General features: G+C 29.3%; 1 protein-coding gene across 5 annotated transcripts in view; it reads right to left on the bottom strand.

Moving 5' to 3' along the window:
• The window catches only part of Inae (inactivation no afterpotential E), a 32,078-nt gene that overhangs the window by 14,626 nt on the left and 1,446 nt on the right, over positions 1-16,006 (bottom strand). For all 5 annotated transcript variants that reach the window (XM_074253562.1, XM_074253561.1, XM_074253565.1 and 2 more), the window contains exons 2-12: positions 10,924-11,135; positions 8,745-8,849; positions 7,593-7,779; positions 7,426-7,510; positions 6,995-7,323; positions 6,720-6,915; positions 6,464-6,652; positions 6,055-6,345; positions 5,758-5,987; positions 5,623-5,646; positions 4,735-4,867 (exon numbers count right to left, since the gene is read on the bottom strand). In XM_074253562.1, coding sequence (XP_074109663.1) covers positions 4,735-4,867; positions 5,623-5,646; positions 5,758-5,987; positions 6,055-6,345; positions 6,464-6,652; positions 6,720-6,915; positions 6,995-7,323; positions 7,426-7,510; positions 7,593-7,779; positions 8,745-8,849; positions 10,924-11,135 — 1,981 coding nt within the window. The remainder of the gene's footprint in view (positions 1-4,734; positions 4,868-5,622; positions 5,647-5,757; positions 5,988-6,054; positions 6,346-6,463; positions 6,653-6,719; positions 6,916-6,994; positions 7,324-7,425; positions 7,511-7,592; positions 7,780-8,744; positions 8,850-10,923; positions 11,136-16,006) is intronic.

Raw genomic sequence — 16,006 nt, 5'->3', positions numbered from 1 at the left:
CCCCACTTCTATATATTTATCAAAAAAAGACTTTTTTTTTTCAATACGAACAATAATCAATTTTTCGTTTTTTATATGTTTTGTACTTTCACATAGCGTGCAGTTAACAATTACTACTTTTTTTTTTGGAAGAAGAAAAGGAGTCTACTTTTTATTTAAAATTGAATAAGCATTAAAAATAGTACAATTTTTAGATTTTTAAATTTAACGCACTCAAGAAACACCTGTTGATATGTTAAGCCTGACATTAGGGGTTGCGGTCAAGCAATCAGATCGACAACATTCCAAATTATCAAAACTCTAGAAAATTTAATATTCCGCTACGTCCAAAGTTTATAAAATTTATTAATTTAAATAGAATATCAGCCGAAAAATAATTTTGTAAATTATAAAACACCGAGCTCTCGAATGTAGGTGAACATAACTCTTATATTCCTCGAGAGTTAAAATTAATGTAATTTCGAAAAAGCTTCGTTTCGACTTCCCACGTATATTAATCTGAATACTCATCCATCCGAATAATGATTCGGCTGAAAATTACTCACTCAAATAACTATATATTTACATTTTTCGGCTAAATGAGTGTTCGTCTGCTCATTCACTTTGGCGTAAAAATTTTAGGTGTTATGTTTTTTTAATTTATTGAGACTGTGACTTTGAAAGATTCTGTTAATATAGCTTTAGTTTTTTCTTTATTCAAGATTATGTTTTTCGGAATTTAAAAATTTGTAAAATTAATTATTTTAAATTATATTTTATATTTACTTTCTGAGTTCTAGTAATTTATTAATTCGGAATGTTGTCAGTCTGACTAGTTGACTGCAACCCGACATTAGCACTTAATTTGATTTGTACATCGAAAAGAATCATGCTTATTTCCTCACGGATCAGAAAAATTCTTCATAATATCACGCGCGCATATGGAGGTGTCGAAAGATGTAGTCTAAATGTCACTTATTCTATTTGACTGTATGAATGTAAAGGATCATTTTTGACATTTGACATTAAAAATAACTTTGAACATAGGATTTCAATTTATGAAAATTTTGTATTTATTGCTTATGCATTTAATAATACATGCATCGAGAAGAAAATGGTTATTATTCCTATTTTACAAAATCGATGATATAAAGTAAGTATGATTTATGAATTAAAAGAGAAATGATTCTGATGCTGACATAGTGAAAAGGCTTTTGTTAATACAGGACGTTGTATGCTAACTAACATACTATTATTCGCCGTCATTCACAACTTGATTTTGCTTAACGTATATAAACTTCCCGCTACACGACATTTAAAGGGATCGGTTAACACTTAGATGTTATTAGATTTTCGAATCAATTTATTGAGCAATTTCTAAGATATTTAAAAAATAGAAGAAATTTTTGTGTAGGTTTTTCGATATAAATAAGATTTTTCGCTTCCGCGCTGCACTTTTGTAATAATAATCGAAATGTTTTCAAACAATATATCGTGTTACAGATGCCATAAGGGCGTACCAAAAAATTTCAAATTTGAAAAAAATTTCGTCATTTCTACGTGTGTTAAGTAAATATACGTTGTTTCCCGAAAAAAAATTTGGTACACCCTTATGGCTCCCGGTAGGTACCCTGGGTGCCATAAGGGCGTACCAAAACTTTTTTTTTGCATTTCTCCCGTGTAAAAAAAAATTGTCATAATACAGTCATAAAATTATCTTCATATTCATAAAAGTTTCCTAAAATTGTCATAAAAGAGTCATCAAATTGTCCTATAGTTGTCATAAAAGTCTCATAAAATTGTCCTAAAGTTGTCATAAAAGTATCGTGAAATTCATAAAAATGTCCTACAATTCTCATAAAAGTATTATAAAATTCATAAAGGCGTCCTAAAATTCTCATTAAAATTTCCTAAAATTGTCATAAACGTACTTTTTACAACATTTTTTTTTTTTGAGTAAGTGCGACAATATTTTTCGAAAATCCAAATTTTATTTCGGCTTGGTGTCATAAAGTTGTCATAAAAGTGTCCTAAATTGTGTCACGTTTAGGATCATAAGCTTATGACTCTTTAATGACAATTTTTTTTCACACTGACTGCCCGTTTTAAGCATAACTATGTCAATTCCCGGAAAAAATTTTTTTATATGCCCTTATGCCTTTTCAAAGGTATTTTTTTCGGGATACGCCCTTATGGCATCAGTAACGCGACATAACAAATGATAAAATTCATAGTCGATAATTAAAAAAAAAGTTTATACTTTAATTAATTTCAATACTATATAGTATTTATGAACTTTTAATTGATAACACTGCGTTATCGCTAAATGAAGATAATTATTTATTTAATCTAAATATGTTATGAAAAATACTGTAAAGTTATTGTTTGGGAACCGAAATATTCTATTCTCAAGCAAAAATAATAAGAAAAATACGTTTTTTTTTTTTTTTTTTTTCATGTTGTTGATTCAAGCTTACTGAAATCTCTCATTTTACGAATATGTATCAGAGAAATTTATTATTTTACAAGCTCGTAAATGTGTGGTCAAACAAAAAATATTTTGCAATGGGTCGCCAAAGAGTTCTGTCAAAAATTATTTTCCAAGCAAATTACGATATAAAATAAAGATAAAATTATAAAAATGCGCAATATCAAAGGCACTACACATAAAAACAAAGATAGCAAAAATAATTTACAAGTTTTTCGATAATTTTTTGCAGGGTATTTAACGAAATTTTTTAATCAACGAATTTCTTGTGGCTAATTTTTTTTTTTTTTTGATAAAAAAAATCGACCTATTTTTTAGCAAGGATGATTTTAACCAAAAGATTGAAAGCTTTTAATGATCTTAATACATCTTTTTTTCACTTAAAATATATTCTTAATAAATACATTCTGTCAAGAATCACCGTAAAATTTGAAAATTTTTTCACTCTCTTAATTTTTTAAGGAGTGTATAATATTGTAAAAGAATAGATAACATATCGGCAATGATTTGTAAATAAAGTTCATCCTTAGAGTATTAAAAAATTCACCCACCACCGCTACAAATCAACAAATAAAATGAAGGATAATACCTACTTACCAGCCTGATGATAATATACAACCGTTATAAAAATAAAACATTCTCCAACAAAAAATAGTGATAATAATTTTCGAAAAGATTTATAAAATAATATATTTTTGGCTTAATGTAACTTTTTGGTCTGTGCGAAATAAAATCTGATGTTCTCTGTGACACAATACAACGTTTTTTTACGACTGATTTAAAAAGTTTATTTAGTTAAAATATCTGTATGAACGGTCATTAAATAAAAGAAAGATGAAATATGTAATGAAATTGTTTTAAAACTTAATTGAGTGAGAATAGGAATTTTGGATTAGGGGATTTCAAATTCAATAAAAACTAAATACGTAATTACAACTCGAACTTCTGCTTTGTCTTAATTCTATTTCTCTGTCAACTTTTACATAATTATACAAAATTATAAACATTCCACAACTCTAATTACTACAAATAAAAAACAATGCACTATTAAAATAATTATAATAATTTTATAAAACTTAAAAATATACATTCTTAATTGAGCGGATTGATTATCAAAATTAAATAGCTAAATAAAAACATCAATAAGAATATATTCGACATTGTAATAATTCATACTATAATTGTATAAATAATTTGAGAATGAAATTGATTCGAAAGGTTTAAATATACGATATGCCATGCGGTGCTGATGATAAGAATACATGCGGCATCATCAAAAAATAATCAGCTAGACTTATAAATATACACATATATTTCCACTATAACTAATAAAATACCAAATTTCAAAATATTATTTTTGAGCTTAATATAAGAGACTTTAACTTTCTTTTCATTCAAATATTGCTACATATTTATTCAAAAATAATGAAGTTAAAAACAATATATTGGATTTCTAATTGTCACCCCAAAATAAAAAAATTTTCCGAAGATAAACTATTTGTTTTACATCATTATTTAATCAGAAAAAAAAAATAAATAAATAAAAATACTAATAACGTAGATAAAAATAGTATAATTTAAATATTTAGTAATTCAAAAGAGTTAGCTGTTCCTTGTAATGATATAAGAATTAGTTATTTGGCAGAAGAAAAATGACTGAAGAAAGTTACTCACTAATTTCATTCAAAAAATATCTTTTTAATACTCGAATTGAGAGTATTCATTGAATTAAGGATGACTTAATATCAAGAGAAAATGAGCTAGTTTGTGATTCAAGAATAATAATTAATTAATTGAAAATAGTATTATTTGCTTGAACTATAAATTTTCATAAATAGAAATCTAGGAATTCATTATCAAGGTGTACATATCCACATTATACATATAAACGACTTAGAATTGCGACATAAATAATTTTTAAATTCGAAAAGTTATTTCAGTCAAGGAACATTTTTTTTTCAAACTACTTTTTTATAATAAATAGTATTTTCTATTCGTTAAGATGTTAATTGCTTATATTTTCCATAAACTTCAACATCTACAACGACTGCATCGTTATCAAATGCAGTTGAATTTACTGCATCGTTTGAACAATCTATGTATCGAATGTTTTGATTTGTTAATCTTTGTTGAAAACTATTATCTGAATCGATAGGTATGTCCTCAAGAGTTTCATAGTCACTATTGATTGAAAGAAAACCACGACTTTCTTGTGTTCTTTTACTTTTTAGACTTTTTTCGGAATTCCCTATTAATTGAGGACTTACCTTATTGAGCGCTTCGAGCATGTTGTCTGGCATGTGATCCTGTATCATTACAGGACTAATGAGAACTTCATCGAAATCACCTGGTTCTGCCCACAAAGCTTGATACACAGGTTCTCCTTTTCGTAATAATTGTCTGTAATTGAAAAAAAATTCGCATGTTTTTTTTTTTAAACTAGTTACTGCTAAAAAAAAATTTTAAGTTAAAAAAATGTTTTTTTTTTTTTTTTTTTTTTTTTCGTTATTTTGATTTAACAGAAATATATCATTTTCTGTCAATATTCGATTATACACATTGATAACAATCGTTATTCAATAGTTTTGCAAAATTTTAATAAGTGTATACTATAAATTTTAAGTTTCCTGAAACTCAAGTACAACGAATTATTTGTTTTGATTGTACTCAATGTAGATAAGAATTTTTCAATTTTCATTAATGCAATTTTATGTTTTTTGTGTAACTTTTTAGAAAAGTGAAGATAAAAATAAATAATTCCAAAATGGATGAAGGTTAACAAACTTTGAAAAAAATCTATTACTAAAGAATCGTTTTGATAAAATTTTTTAATCACTTGGACGGTTTCGAAATTTTGAAACATCGCTAAACCATGCAGAAATTTATTTTAGACTATTAGAGAAACTTAAAATAAATTTTTTTTTTTTTAATTTTTAGGGTAAAAAAAGAATAGCTTGAAAATTCTTGTTGTTAAAATTTTAAATACATAAAAACCCTATTATATCACTAAACTTGAAAATTATTTTATTTTAAAAATCAATTGAAATGTAAAAATGTCTGTTAGTTCCAATAGCGCATACATTTTATAATGAAACACATCGATTAATTAAATATTGAGAAATCTAAAAAAATTGAAAGTAAACATATACACGTACCTCCACCGAGAATCATATTTTTCTCTGTAAACAAACATAAATATTCATTATTTAGTCAATTCAGATTTTTATTTCAAGGATTTTAGCAATCACATATTGTAATTAATATAGTTCACAATAAATTAAATTACTTACTCTCCCTTGTTTGGATGATGTCGAACTACATGAATGATTTTACCAGGTGGATAAAGTGGAGTGTGAAGCGTAAGAGCAATACTGGAATCACTTGGAACAATAGTCTGTGCTCTGGCTTGGTCTTTGTCTCTCTGATATTCTGCAATGCTTCCACCAGCTTCTAAGTTTGCTGCGGACGTTGGTACCGATCCACACCCACAACACATCACGGAGCACGCAATAGTCTTCCACTAAATAAAAGAATAAGTCAGCGATAAAACAAACAACCCATAAATATTAATTATTTTTATTTATTACCTTTGGATCTACACTTCTTTTGATAGCATTTATTAAATCTGCACGTAGACTCTCCATTTGCCGTAGACCTATTCTTGGGACTACGTCTTTTCCAACAACAACTGAGGTAATAAACTCTTGGGTATATTGCTGTGCTGGCATACTTAAAAGACCTCCCGGTGGAGCATAAGAAAAACATATCAAGTCTGGGTATTCCTGTCGGAGAAGTATTGCAAGAATTGCTGCAGTCCCAGCACCCAATGAATGACCAACCAATGTCAATCCAAATTGATCGGTACCTCTCTCCGGATTCTAGAATTGATTTGTTGTTTTAAATTACAAAATTTAGGCTTTGAAATGATGATACACTTATTAAACATATTAACGAAAACTAAAAAAAAAAACGATGAAGAAAAAAAAATTTATTTACTTTGTTTAAAGCTTTTGTAATAATGCCTTCTTCAGTTATTTTTCTTCGTATATATTCAGCAGCTTGAACCATGCCTTTATGTCCAAGCCAGTCTTCTCGTGGTGGTGTTAGTGGTAAAACTTCAGCTTCTGCATTTAAATCTGTCAAAACATCCTTCATACTGAGTGTTCCACGAATACTAATAACAAGCTGTAATAATATTTATTAATACAATGAAACTTTTTATTTATTTTTTTTTTTTTGCTGGAAAACAAACCTTTCGTTGTGTGTAATCTAATGCAACAAAAAACGGAGTTTCTCCAATATCTACATGAAAAGTTGCATAAATAACGTCAACTTCGCCTACATCAACCATTCGTCGAAGTGCTGCATAATTGCACTGACAACAATTATCATCAATGACAATGGCATCATCATCATTTTTTACACATGGAAAGCATTCACACCTTATTCTATAGAAAAATTAACAAATAATTTTGAATTTTTTGTTATCTTATTCGGAAATAATTTATAAATAAAAAATACACCTACCTAGTACACAATTGGCAAAGACCTGTGGTATGATTTATTAAAAATAATGGCCAACCGTAGGCTGCTAAGGCAAAATGCATGTAATGAATTGTATCTTGAAAATGTAACATATCTCCATCCTCAGTTAGTGATAAAAATTTTGTTCTTGGTGTTATCGGAACACCAGAAAGAAATTCATATGTGTCATTTTTACGCTGTTTTATAATTAATTCTCTTTCAACTTTTTGGAATTTTCGGAGCAATACGAGTCCAGCTACTACATCCGACGGAACAACATCTAGATCACGGAAAAAATCACTCAGGAGTCTTGCAATATCTGTGAAAGAATTCTGAAACATAAATTTTCATGTTATTCATATAAAATTCATAAAACTATCAATGGATAATTATCACACATTCATAATCGAATAATAATTTAGATTAATCATTACCTGATTTCTGTCAGAGTTACGCATACAGCAAAAGAGCAATCTACATCTGTTATCCCAACTATCTTGGTAAGCACGGATAACTTTTCTATGATTAAAAAATTTATAAAAATATAAATATATTATTAATGTAATTAAGAAATATTCAATATTTATTATTTAGATGGTACCTTTGTCGCCAGTTTCTATTACGACTACCACTGCGTTTATAATGCATTCTACCAGTTCGAGATTCAGCTTCTCTCATGCTACGTTGATATTTCTTCATCTTTACCCACGACCTTCCAGCTGTATCATAAGTACACCAAACAGTAATGGTTACCAATGCTAAAGTACACCAGTTACATATAACAAGACCTATGGAATAACATTAACAAAACTTTAATATTTTACTCGTAAAATTTATAAATTTGTTAACTTTCCGCCATAAAAATTGTAAGTAATTCAAAAGTTTGGAAACAATTAGGAAATTATTACACTGGTAGAGAAAAAATCTTGAACCACGAAGATTATTTTGAAGAAATTTACTTAAACCAAATTTGTTATTGCTGTAATTCGCTTGTGGGAGCAATTGCCTGCTGATATTGTAGATTCTGCGAACTTGGAGATTTTAAAAAATAAAATGTATGACCACTTATTTAATCTGGACATCTAACAACACTCATTTATTTAAAGTTTATTATTACTTACGGAATTTTGTTAAGCTTGTTGAGCAAATTGGTTAAATCGAAATGATGTTTTTTATGATATTCATTTTTAAATCTCGAATAGATTATAATTAAATAGTTACTGTAGCAAATATTATTAATAATGATATTAATCAATATTGTTAATTATCACTCTAATTGTGCACTTTTCATTATTTTTATATGTATATATGATGTACCCTTAATTATGTCTGTATTCTTTATAAGTTTGCCATTCGGCTATTAAGCGATGCTATAATAAAGCAAATCTATTTATCTATCTAATCCGAAATAAATTTTAGTTCAAGAATTTTTCAACTTAATTCAAGACAAAAAATTCTTCAAAATTATTTTCTTGGTTCAAGATTTTTTCTCTTGAATTGAGTTAATTTTTCTATCAGAGTAGGTCAGAATTCCAAGAATTGAATTTTTATCGGCTTTTGATATATTAATGAGAGAATACGTTTAAAAAAAAATCAAAATTCCGAATTTTAATAGAGTTTTTATGAAAGCATTAAAATCAGTAGAGTATATACAGGCATGAAAATAAGAATAAGTAGGGTATAAACAGGCATGAAAATAAGAATCACTTGCAATTATGGAAAATATAAAATCAATAAATTAACTTCGGCTTACCCAACGTAACATCTTTTGCTTCACTAACCGCAGAACAATTTTTATAGTAATAAACTAGCCATGTACTACCAGCACAAAGCCATCCTGTTTCGATAAACAATAGACCTGGAAGTAAAGTTTCAAACATTTTATTTTAAATAAAAATAAAAAGTCACTCAAAGAATCTTATTAGCCTAAAATGTAAATTCAATTTGATCATTTGGAAAATTTACTAAGATTTTAGAGATCTTCTGAGCTCAAATGCGATGATTTGTTTGAATATAATTCAGCCTATTTGAATCTAAACTAACTCATATTTTTCTTCAAGCTTCAAATCTGTGTAGACCCGATCAGATCAATTAGACTTATGTAGATCTAACAAAATTTTTTTTCGGGAAAAAGTTTCATATAAATAAATGTGTTTTCAAACATTGATAAAAGATTTTATTGACTTTTAAGAAAGACATTAATTAAGCAATTGGAATAGCATTGGTGGTCATGGGTCATTTTTACATGTCCACATAGGTAATTAATTCCCTTATTCTGGTCTAATACTGTTTTTTAGTCCTTATTATTACTATATCTTTATACTATCATTAGATAGTATATTAATAGTCTATACTAAGTAGAATACCAGATAATAATAATAATAAAAATATTATTATTACTATATTCTTAAATACTATATAGTAATTACTATAGAAATGTAATAAGTACCATATAGATAATGTAAGGATATTAAATATATAAATAGGTAGGTATAATTAATATACCTGGGTAGTCAGCTCAATTAAAAATTAATAAGAAGCATTGATACAAATCACAAATTACAAAAGTGTATTATAGTAAAAAATCTAAACAAAAAACCTAGATAATGTAAAAATGTTTTAAAATTGGTTGACATGATTGAGTTTTGTGCCTAATTAATCTCAATTTAATGAGATTAAATTAATGTTCATTCTTGTAATTCGTTTTTAAAATTAATGAAATCTAAATCACTCTTTTAATAACAATATTTTAATAGTACGATTAATTACAATGAATTTTATAAAAAACTAACTAGAAAAATGGTGTCCCGAAACTTTCATATTGACGTTGATGAAGTCAATATTATTGTATTTATAAAATTTTTTTTGAATATTTAAAATTTTTCTGTAATCTACGCTTTCGTAGTCATTTTTTTTTAACCATAATCTCAAAGCGTATATTTTAACTTTTTTCTACTCTCCATAATGACAGATCTTTTTTATTTTTTCTGTTCCTCCTTTTTCAAACACTGGAATTTTCGACTTTATTATTTTTAACAATATATTCATTATTCGCTCATTATCGACCAGCATCATCACATTATCTATATGAGTCAATTTCCACATTCTTTAATTTCCTATTCTTGTTACTTATGCTAGTTTTATCTTCATTTCCTTTTTCATATCCGCGATAAACGGTGCAAACAATATCTGATTCAAATCCTTGTTTTACTCATCTTTTTGCTAAAAATCGATCTGACCGTTTATTATTCACTTTCCCTATAAATTAACATCCGTCGTAAATTATCGCTACTTTTTTATCAGCTTTTTCTCACCTTTCTTTCTTGCATTACATTTTTTTTATTCATTCTACATCAAGCACTATTTTAGGGTTTATATGTATCAAATTCAATTAATGTTAATCCTTTGGCGAATATTTTTTCAATTATGTATTGAAATATACATGTATATTATTCACAGTGATCGGCAAAAAGTTTTTTTGTTAAATGACATTGTTATTAATTGCCCATTTTTTTTTTTTACTTTATTAACAATTTTATTTTTAACTACAAATTTTTACCATTTTTTATTAACCACTGAATTTTTAAGAGAAATATTGTCCTTAATTATTAATTTTTCAAAAGAAATTAATTAATTACTAACGTTTCATTAATTTCAATTTAAACAAAATTTTAATCCTTTTCTAAAAAATTATTTGGCAAGACTCGAAGACATTTTTGTAATACTTCTATTCGGTTGCAGTTTATATTATGACGGAACTTTTGAAATAATGAAGGCCTACATGGCACACATAATGTGTCAAGTAATAAAAATAGAAAATTTCAATGATTTATTAACAATTAGGTATCATTTGTTACATTTGATTATTCAGAAATGTTTTATTTGTATAAGTAATCTAGTTCTTTCATAAAGATGAGTCAACTAATACTTACAAAGTTTACTATAAATGAAATGCTTGATTGGAGCGCGAACTGCAGTGTCAAGAATACTTCCACGGCTGGATAAAATACATATAGCTAATTCGACGCCTAAACTTATAATAAATATGATGAGGTAACCAAGGATATAATTCCATAATAGTAGAGTGCAAGTAATTCTTCGATCCCAAGGAATTATTCCCAATAGAACCCCAAGAACTGTAATCCTGCAACAAAAATTAAAGTACGGTTTTTAGACGATTTTAATTATAATTTTAAAAAATTGCTCGATTTTCGTCAATTGAAAGTAAAACACAAGAATTGTATTTTATTTTGGTTTAGATAATCGTGAAATCTTAAAAAAAAAAGTTTCAAAAAATTTTATTTTCAAATAATTTTGAAACATGCGGACCTCTTAGTAAAAAGACATTGAATGTCGTGAACAGAAGTTATAACTTATGCAATTTTTTTAAGCGGGGTGTGAATACTTTAATTAATATATTACGCACTGAGGGAGGAAAGTAGGACATTCCAATCCAGGTGTAGAATTGTTTCCCGAGCCGAAGACGAGGGTGACAAACATGTGGATTGGTATATATTACTTTTCTCGCTGGTACGTGTACTATTTTTTTCTATCATACTGATGCCGAAACTTCGATTTTCGAGCTCAAAAGTCTAATAGAAGTTTCATAGAACACTATTTTTTAAATTTTCAAACCGCAATAACTTTTGAACGATTCAATCGATTTTTACGCGATTGGCAGCATTCAACGCAGTTCTTTTAGCCCCATAAAGAATCTTTAAGTTTGAATTGATTGAACTAAAAATTTCGAAGAAATTCCGAAAAAATACTTATTCTCGGTTTTTTTCCGTTCACAATATCTCTCGAACCAATTAACCGTTTTAGACCGGCTTGGCGGCAATCAACGTGGTTTTTTGAGCTCTTATAGTTACATTATTACATCAAAAGCGATCCAATAACAAATGTCGAAGTTATGTCAAAAGAAACACTTGTTTCCAAATATTTCGTCGACGATATCTCTCGAACCAATCAACCGATTTTCACATTCTTGGCGGCGATTGACGTGGTTATTTGAGCTTTAATAATTATTCTACATAGATTAAAAACAATCCGAGAAGAAATGTCGAAGTTTTGTAAAAAAGAAAAACTTTTTTCGGTTTTCCTTCGTTCACAATATCTTTCGAACGAATCAACCGATTTTGACTGCATTAGCAGCAATCGACGTAGTTTTCCATGGTTAAAAGCTGATTAATTTTTAAAGTTGATCGATGGAGCCGTTTAAAAGTTATTTCAAGAAAACCACCTCCAAATAAAATTTTTTCGTGGTTTTTTTTTTTAATTTCTCAAAATTTTTTTAAATCTACCGGTTTAAATCGGTCCAAATTGTAGTCAACATCTAAGTTTGTTTTAGCCCTGCACGGAAAAAAGAAAACTTAAAAAATTACAGTATAAAATGTAAAATCGGTCCCGTCGTAATCAAAACTAGAAAAATTACAGTTTGAAATAATATTTTTCTAAATTCAATTTTTTAATTTAATATTCAGAGCTTTCAATGTAAATATTACATTCTAAAATGTAATTCTTATAAAATCTGTAATAATTACATTTGAAACTGTAATTTTTCCAGTTTTCATCACGAAGCGCCACGTTGCATTATATACTGTAATTTTTCGAGTTTTCTTTTTTCCGTGTGTCGAATGACACTAACCGCGATTAAATCAGTCAAACTGTTCAAAAGTTATCAGCAGATCACATACTTACACACATATAAACACACACACACACACACACACACACACACACACACACACACACACACACACACACACACACACACACACACACACACACACACACACACACACACACACACACACACACACACACACACACACAGACACACAGAGAGAGAGAGAGAGAGAGAGAGAGAGAGAGAGAGAGAGAGAGAGAGAGAGAGAGAGAGAGAGAGAGAGAGAGAGAGAGAGAGAGAGAGAGAGAGAGAGAGAGAGAGAGAGAGAGAGAGAGAGAGAGAGAGAGAGAGAGAGAGAGAGAGAGAGAGAGAGAGAGAGAGAGAGAGAGAGAGAGAGAGAGAGAGAGAGAGAGAGAGAGAGAGAGAGAGAGAGAGAGAGAGAGAGAGAGAGAGAGAGAGAGAGAGAGAGAGAGAGAGAGAGAGAGAGAGAGAGAGAGAGAGAGAGAGAGAGAGAGAGAGAGAGAGAGAGAGAGAGAGAGAGAGAGAGAGAGAGAGAGAGAGAGAGAGAGAGAGAGAGAGAGAGAGAGAGAGAGAGAGAGAGAGAGAGAGAGAGAGAGAGAGAGAGAGAGAGAGAGAGAGAGAGAGAGAGAGAGAGAGAGAGAGAGAGAGAGAGAGAGAGAGAGAGAGAGAGAGAGAGAGAGAGAGAGAGAGAGAGAGAGAGAGAGAGAGAGAGAGAGAGAGAGAGAGAGAGAGAGAGAGAGAGAGAGAGAGAGAGAGAGAGAGAGAGAGAGAGAGAGAGAGAGAGAGAGAGAGAGAGAGAGAGAGAGAGAGAGAGAGAGAGAGAGAGAGAGAGAGAGAGAGAGAGAGAGAGAGAGAGAGAGAGAGAGAGAGAGAGAGAGAGAGAGAGAGAGAGAGAGAGAGAGAGAGAGAGAGAGAGAGAGAGAGAGAGAGAGAGAGAGAGAGAGAGAGAGAGAGAGAGAGAGAGAGAGAGAGAGAGAGAGAGAGAGAGAGAGAGAGAGAGAGAGAGAGAGAGAGAGAGAGAGAGAGAGAGAGAGAGAGAGAGAGAGAGAGAGAGAGAGAGAGAGAGAGAGAGAGAGAGAGAGAGAGAGAGAGAGAGAGAGAGAGAGAGAGAGAGAGAGAGAGAGAGAGAGAGAGAGAGAGAGAGAGAGAGAGAGAGAGAGAGAGAGAGAGAGAGAGAGAGAGAGAGAGAGAGAGAGAGAGAGAGAGAGAGAGAGAGAGAGAGAGAGAGAGAGAGAGAGAGAGAGAGAGAGAGAGAGAGAGAGAGAGAGAGAGAGAGAGAGAGAGAGAGAGAGAGAGAGAGAGAGAGAGAGAGAGAGAGAGAGAGAGAGAGAGAGAGAGAGAGAGAGAGAGAGAGAGAGAGAGAGAGAGAGAGAGAGAGAGAGAGAGAGAGAGAGAGAGAGAGAATATCGCGGGGGTAGTCAGAGAAGCTTCCTGTGACCTTAAAACGTCTGATGAAAACTCGATTTTTGCAAAACGGGTTAAAAACTATAACTTCCCGATTTTTGGAAATCTTCGATATTCTTAGCGGGAAGTTAAGAGCGCCATTCGGCCGCACCCGAAATAGAAGGTGGATTTCACAGAATGAAATTCTTGATAAAAGAATGCAAGATAATTGCCCAAGGAATTTATATACTAAATTTCATTAAGATCTGTTAAAAATTCTCGATAGAGTAACATTCATAAGTCGATTGTACTACACATTACCTAAAAATGGTTCAATTAGTCTTAACTTTGATAAAATAACTCAAAATGTTCAAAATGTCAATGGTGTATACGTCAAATAAAAGGTAATTTTATGAGCTTTTACATGAATTTATTACAAATTAGCCATCTCTTTTCAATCGAATGTTATACACCAATGAAGTCGACGAAAACGTGATTTTCACTATTTTGATAATTTTGAAGAGTTACCATTTCTGAACTTATTGACGGATTTTGCTCATCTTCGAACTCATTAAAGGTTATTATCCAAAAAATATGTGTACCAAGTTTCATCTAAATCCGTTGAGAATTGTAAGTGCTATTGTGTACACAAGCCGCGTTATATTACATATATACATATAAACTTTAAAACCAATACTACTTTTGAGCCATACTCGAATATTTAGATGATTATAGCAAAATTCCGACTTAATTTTGACATAAGGACCAGTGCAATAGATAGATTTCAATGAAATCTACCGAAAAAATAGTATACGCACCACGGAAAGATAGTAGAACATCTCAACCCGCGTTTGGCTATACTGCGCGGGTTGAAATGTCCTATTTTCCTCCCTTGGTGCGTAATATTCTATGTTTTACTCTCTTACTCTGGTATAGTTCTCTCATAATATGACATTAAATTTGGCTGTCACTTCACAATTGTTTTAATTTTTTTTAACAAATAAATTATAGCAAAAAAAAAATTATTAAAAAAATGGACTTGTAGAAATTTTAATAAATTAAAAATGCAATTTTTTAAAAATAATTTTTTAGAACAAATTTCTTCGTTTAAGAAAATTAAAAAATTGTTAAGTGACAGCTAACTTTGTCATTCTCTTAATTCGTTTTATGAGTCGTGCACTCATCACTTTTATTTTAGTATTTATTACCGATAGAATATTTAAAAAAAATTGCATTCATATATATAAAAACTATATATAGTTTTTAAAATTTTTCTCAAGTGGAATTTTTTTGTAAAATTAAAAATTTTTTTTTTATAAAAATTTGTTTGTTAAAAAACTCTAAAAATTTTCAAACCTCTACTAATTTCAGTATCATAAATTATAATATGTTTTTTTTATGTCACATCTACATAAACAAGTATGTTTTCTTTGAAATATGAGGCTCAAGTATTTATTTGATCTATCTTACTGAATAAGACGAGAATAACTACATAAAAAAAAACCAGGGACAACTTCGTAACTTTCAATATGCCATCGTCTGTCAAATGTCTCGAAACTTTTAACATTCTTTTAAATAAATAGCTTGCAAATATGATAATAGCTAAAATCAAATTATTATCTCCTCAACTAGCGCGTGGATAGTTTTTTTATATACTGTATTTCATAATTCTGTCTAAAGTATATATATATATATATATATATATATATATATATATATATATATATATATATATATATATATATATATATATATATATATATATATATATATATATATATATATATTCAACCAAATAATATACATCAACCAGTACTAACCTAAATATGTTTACTTATTGACTCTACTGTTAGTTTAAATTTACTCTAAAAGAAGTGAATATACAAAATGTTTTTGCTTAACTGCATTAGTTGGTAAATTATTTATTTAATCTTAAAAAATCTATATATCTAATTTAAGTTTATGAATTTAAATAACAGCAA

This window comes from Cotesia typhae, unplaced genomic scaffold, assembly GCF_013202065.1.
Source record: "Cotesia typhae breed Kobodo isofemale line unplaced genomic scaffold, CoteBio_Ctyphae scaffold_13, whole genome shotgun sequence".
In the NCBI taxonomy this organism is placed as follows: domain Eukaryota; kingdom Metazoa; phylum Arthropoda; class Insecta; order Hymenoptera; family Braconidae; genus Cotesia; species Cotesia typhae.
Note: the sequence above shows the minus strand (reverse complement) of the source record. Positions and strands in the feature narration are given on the sequence as shown.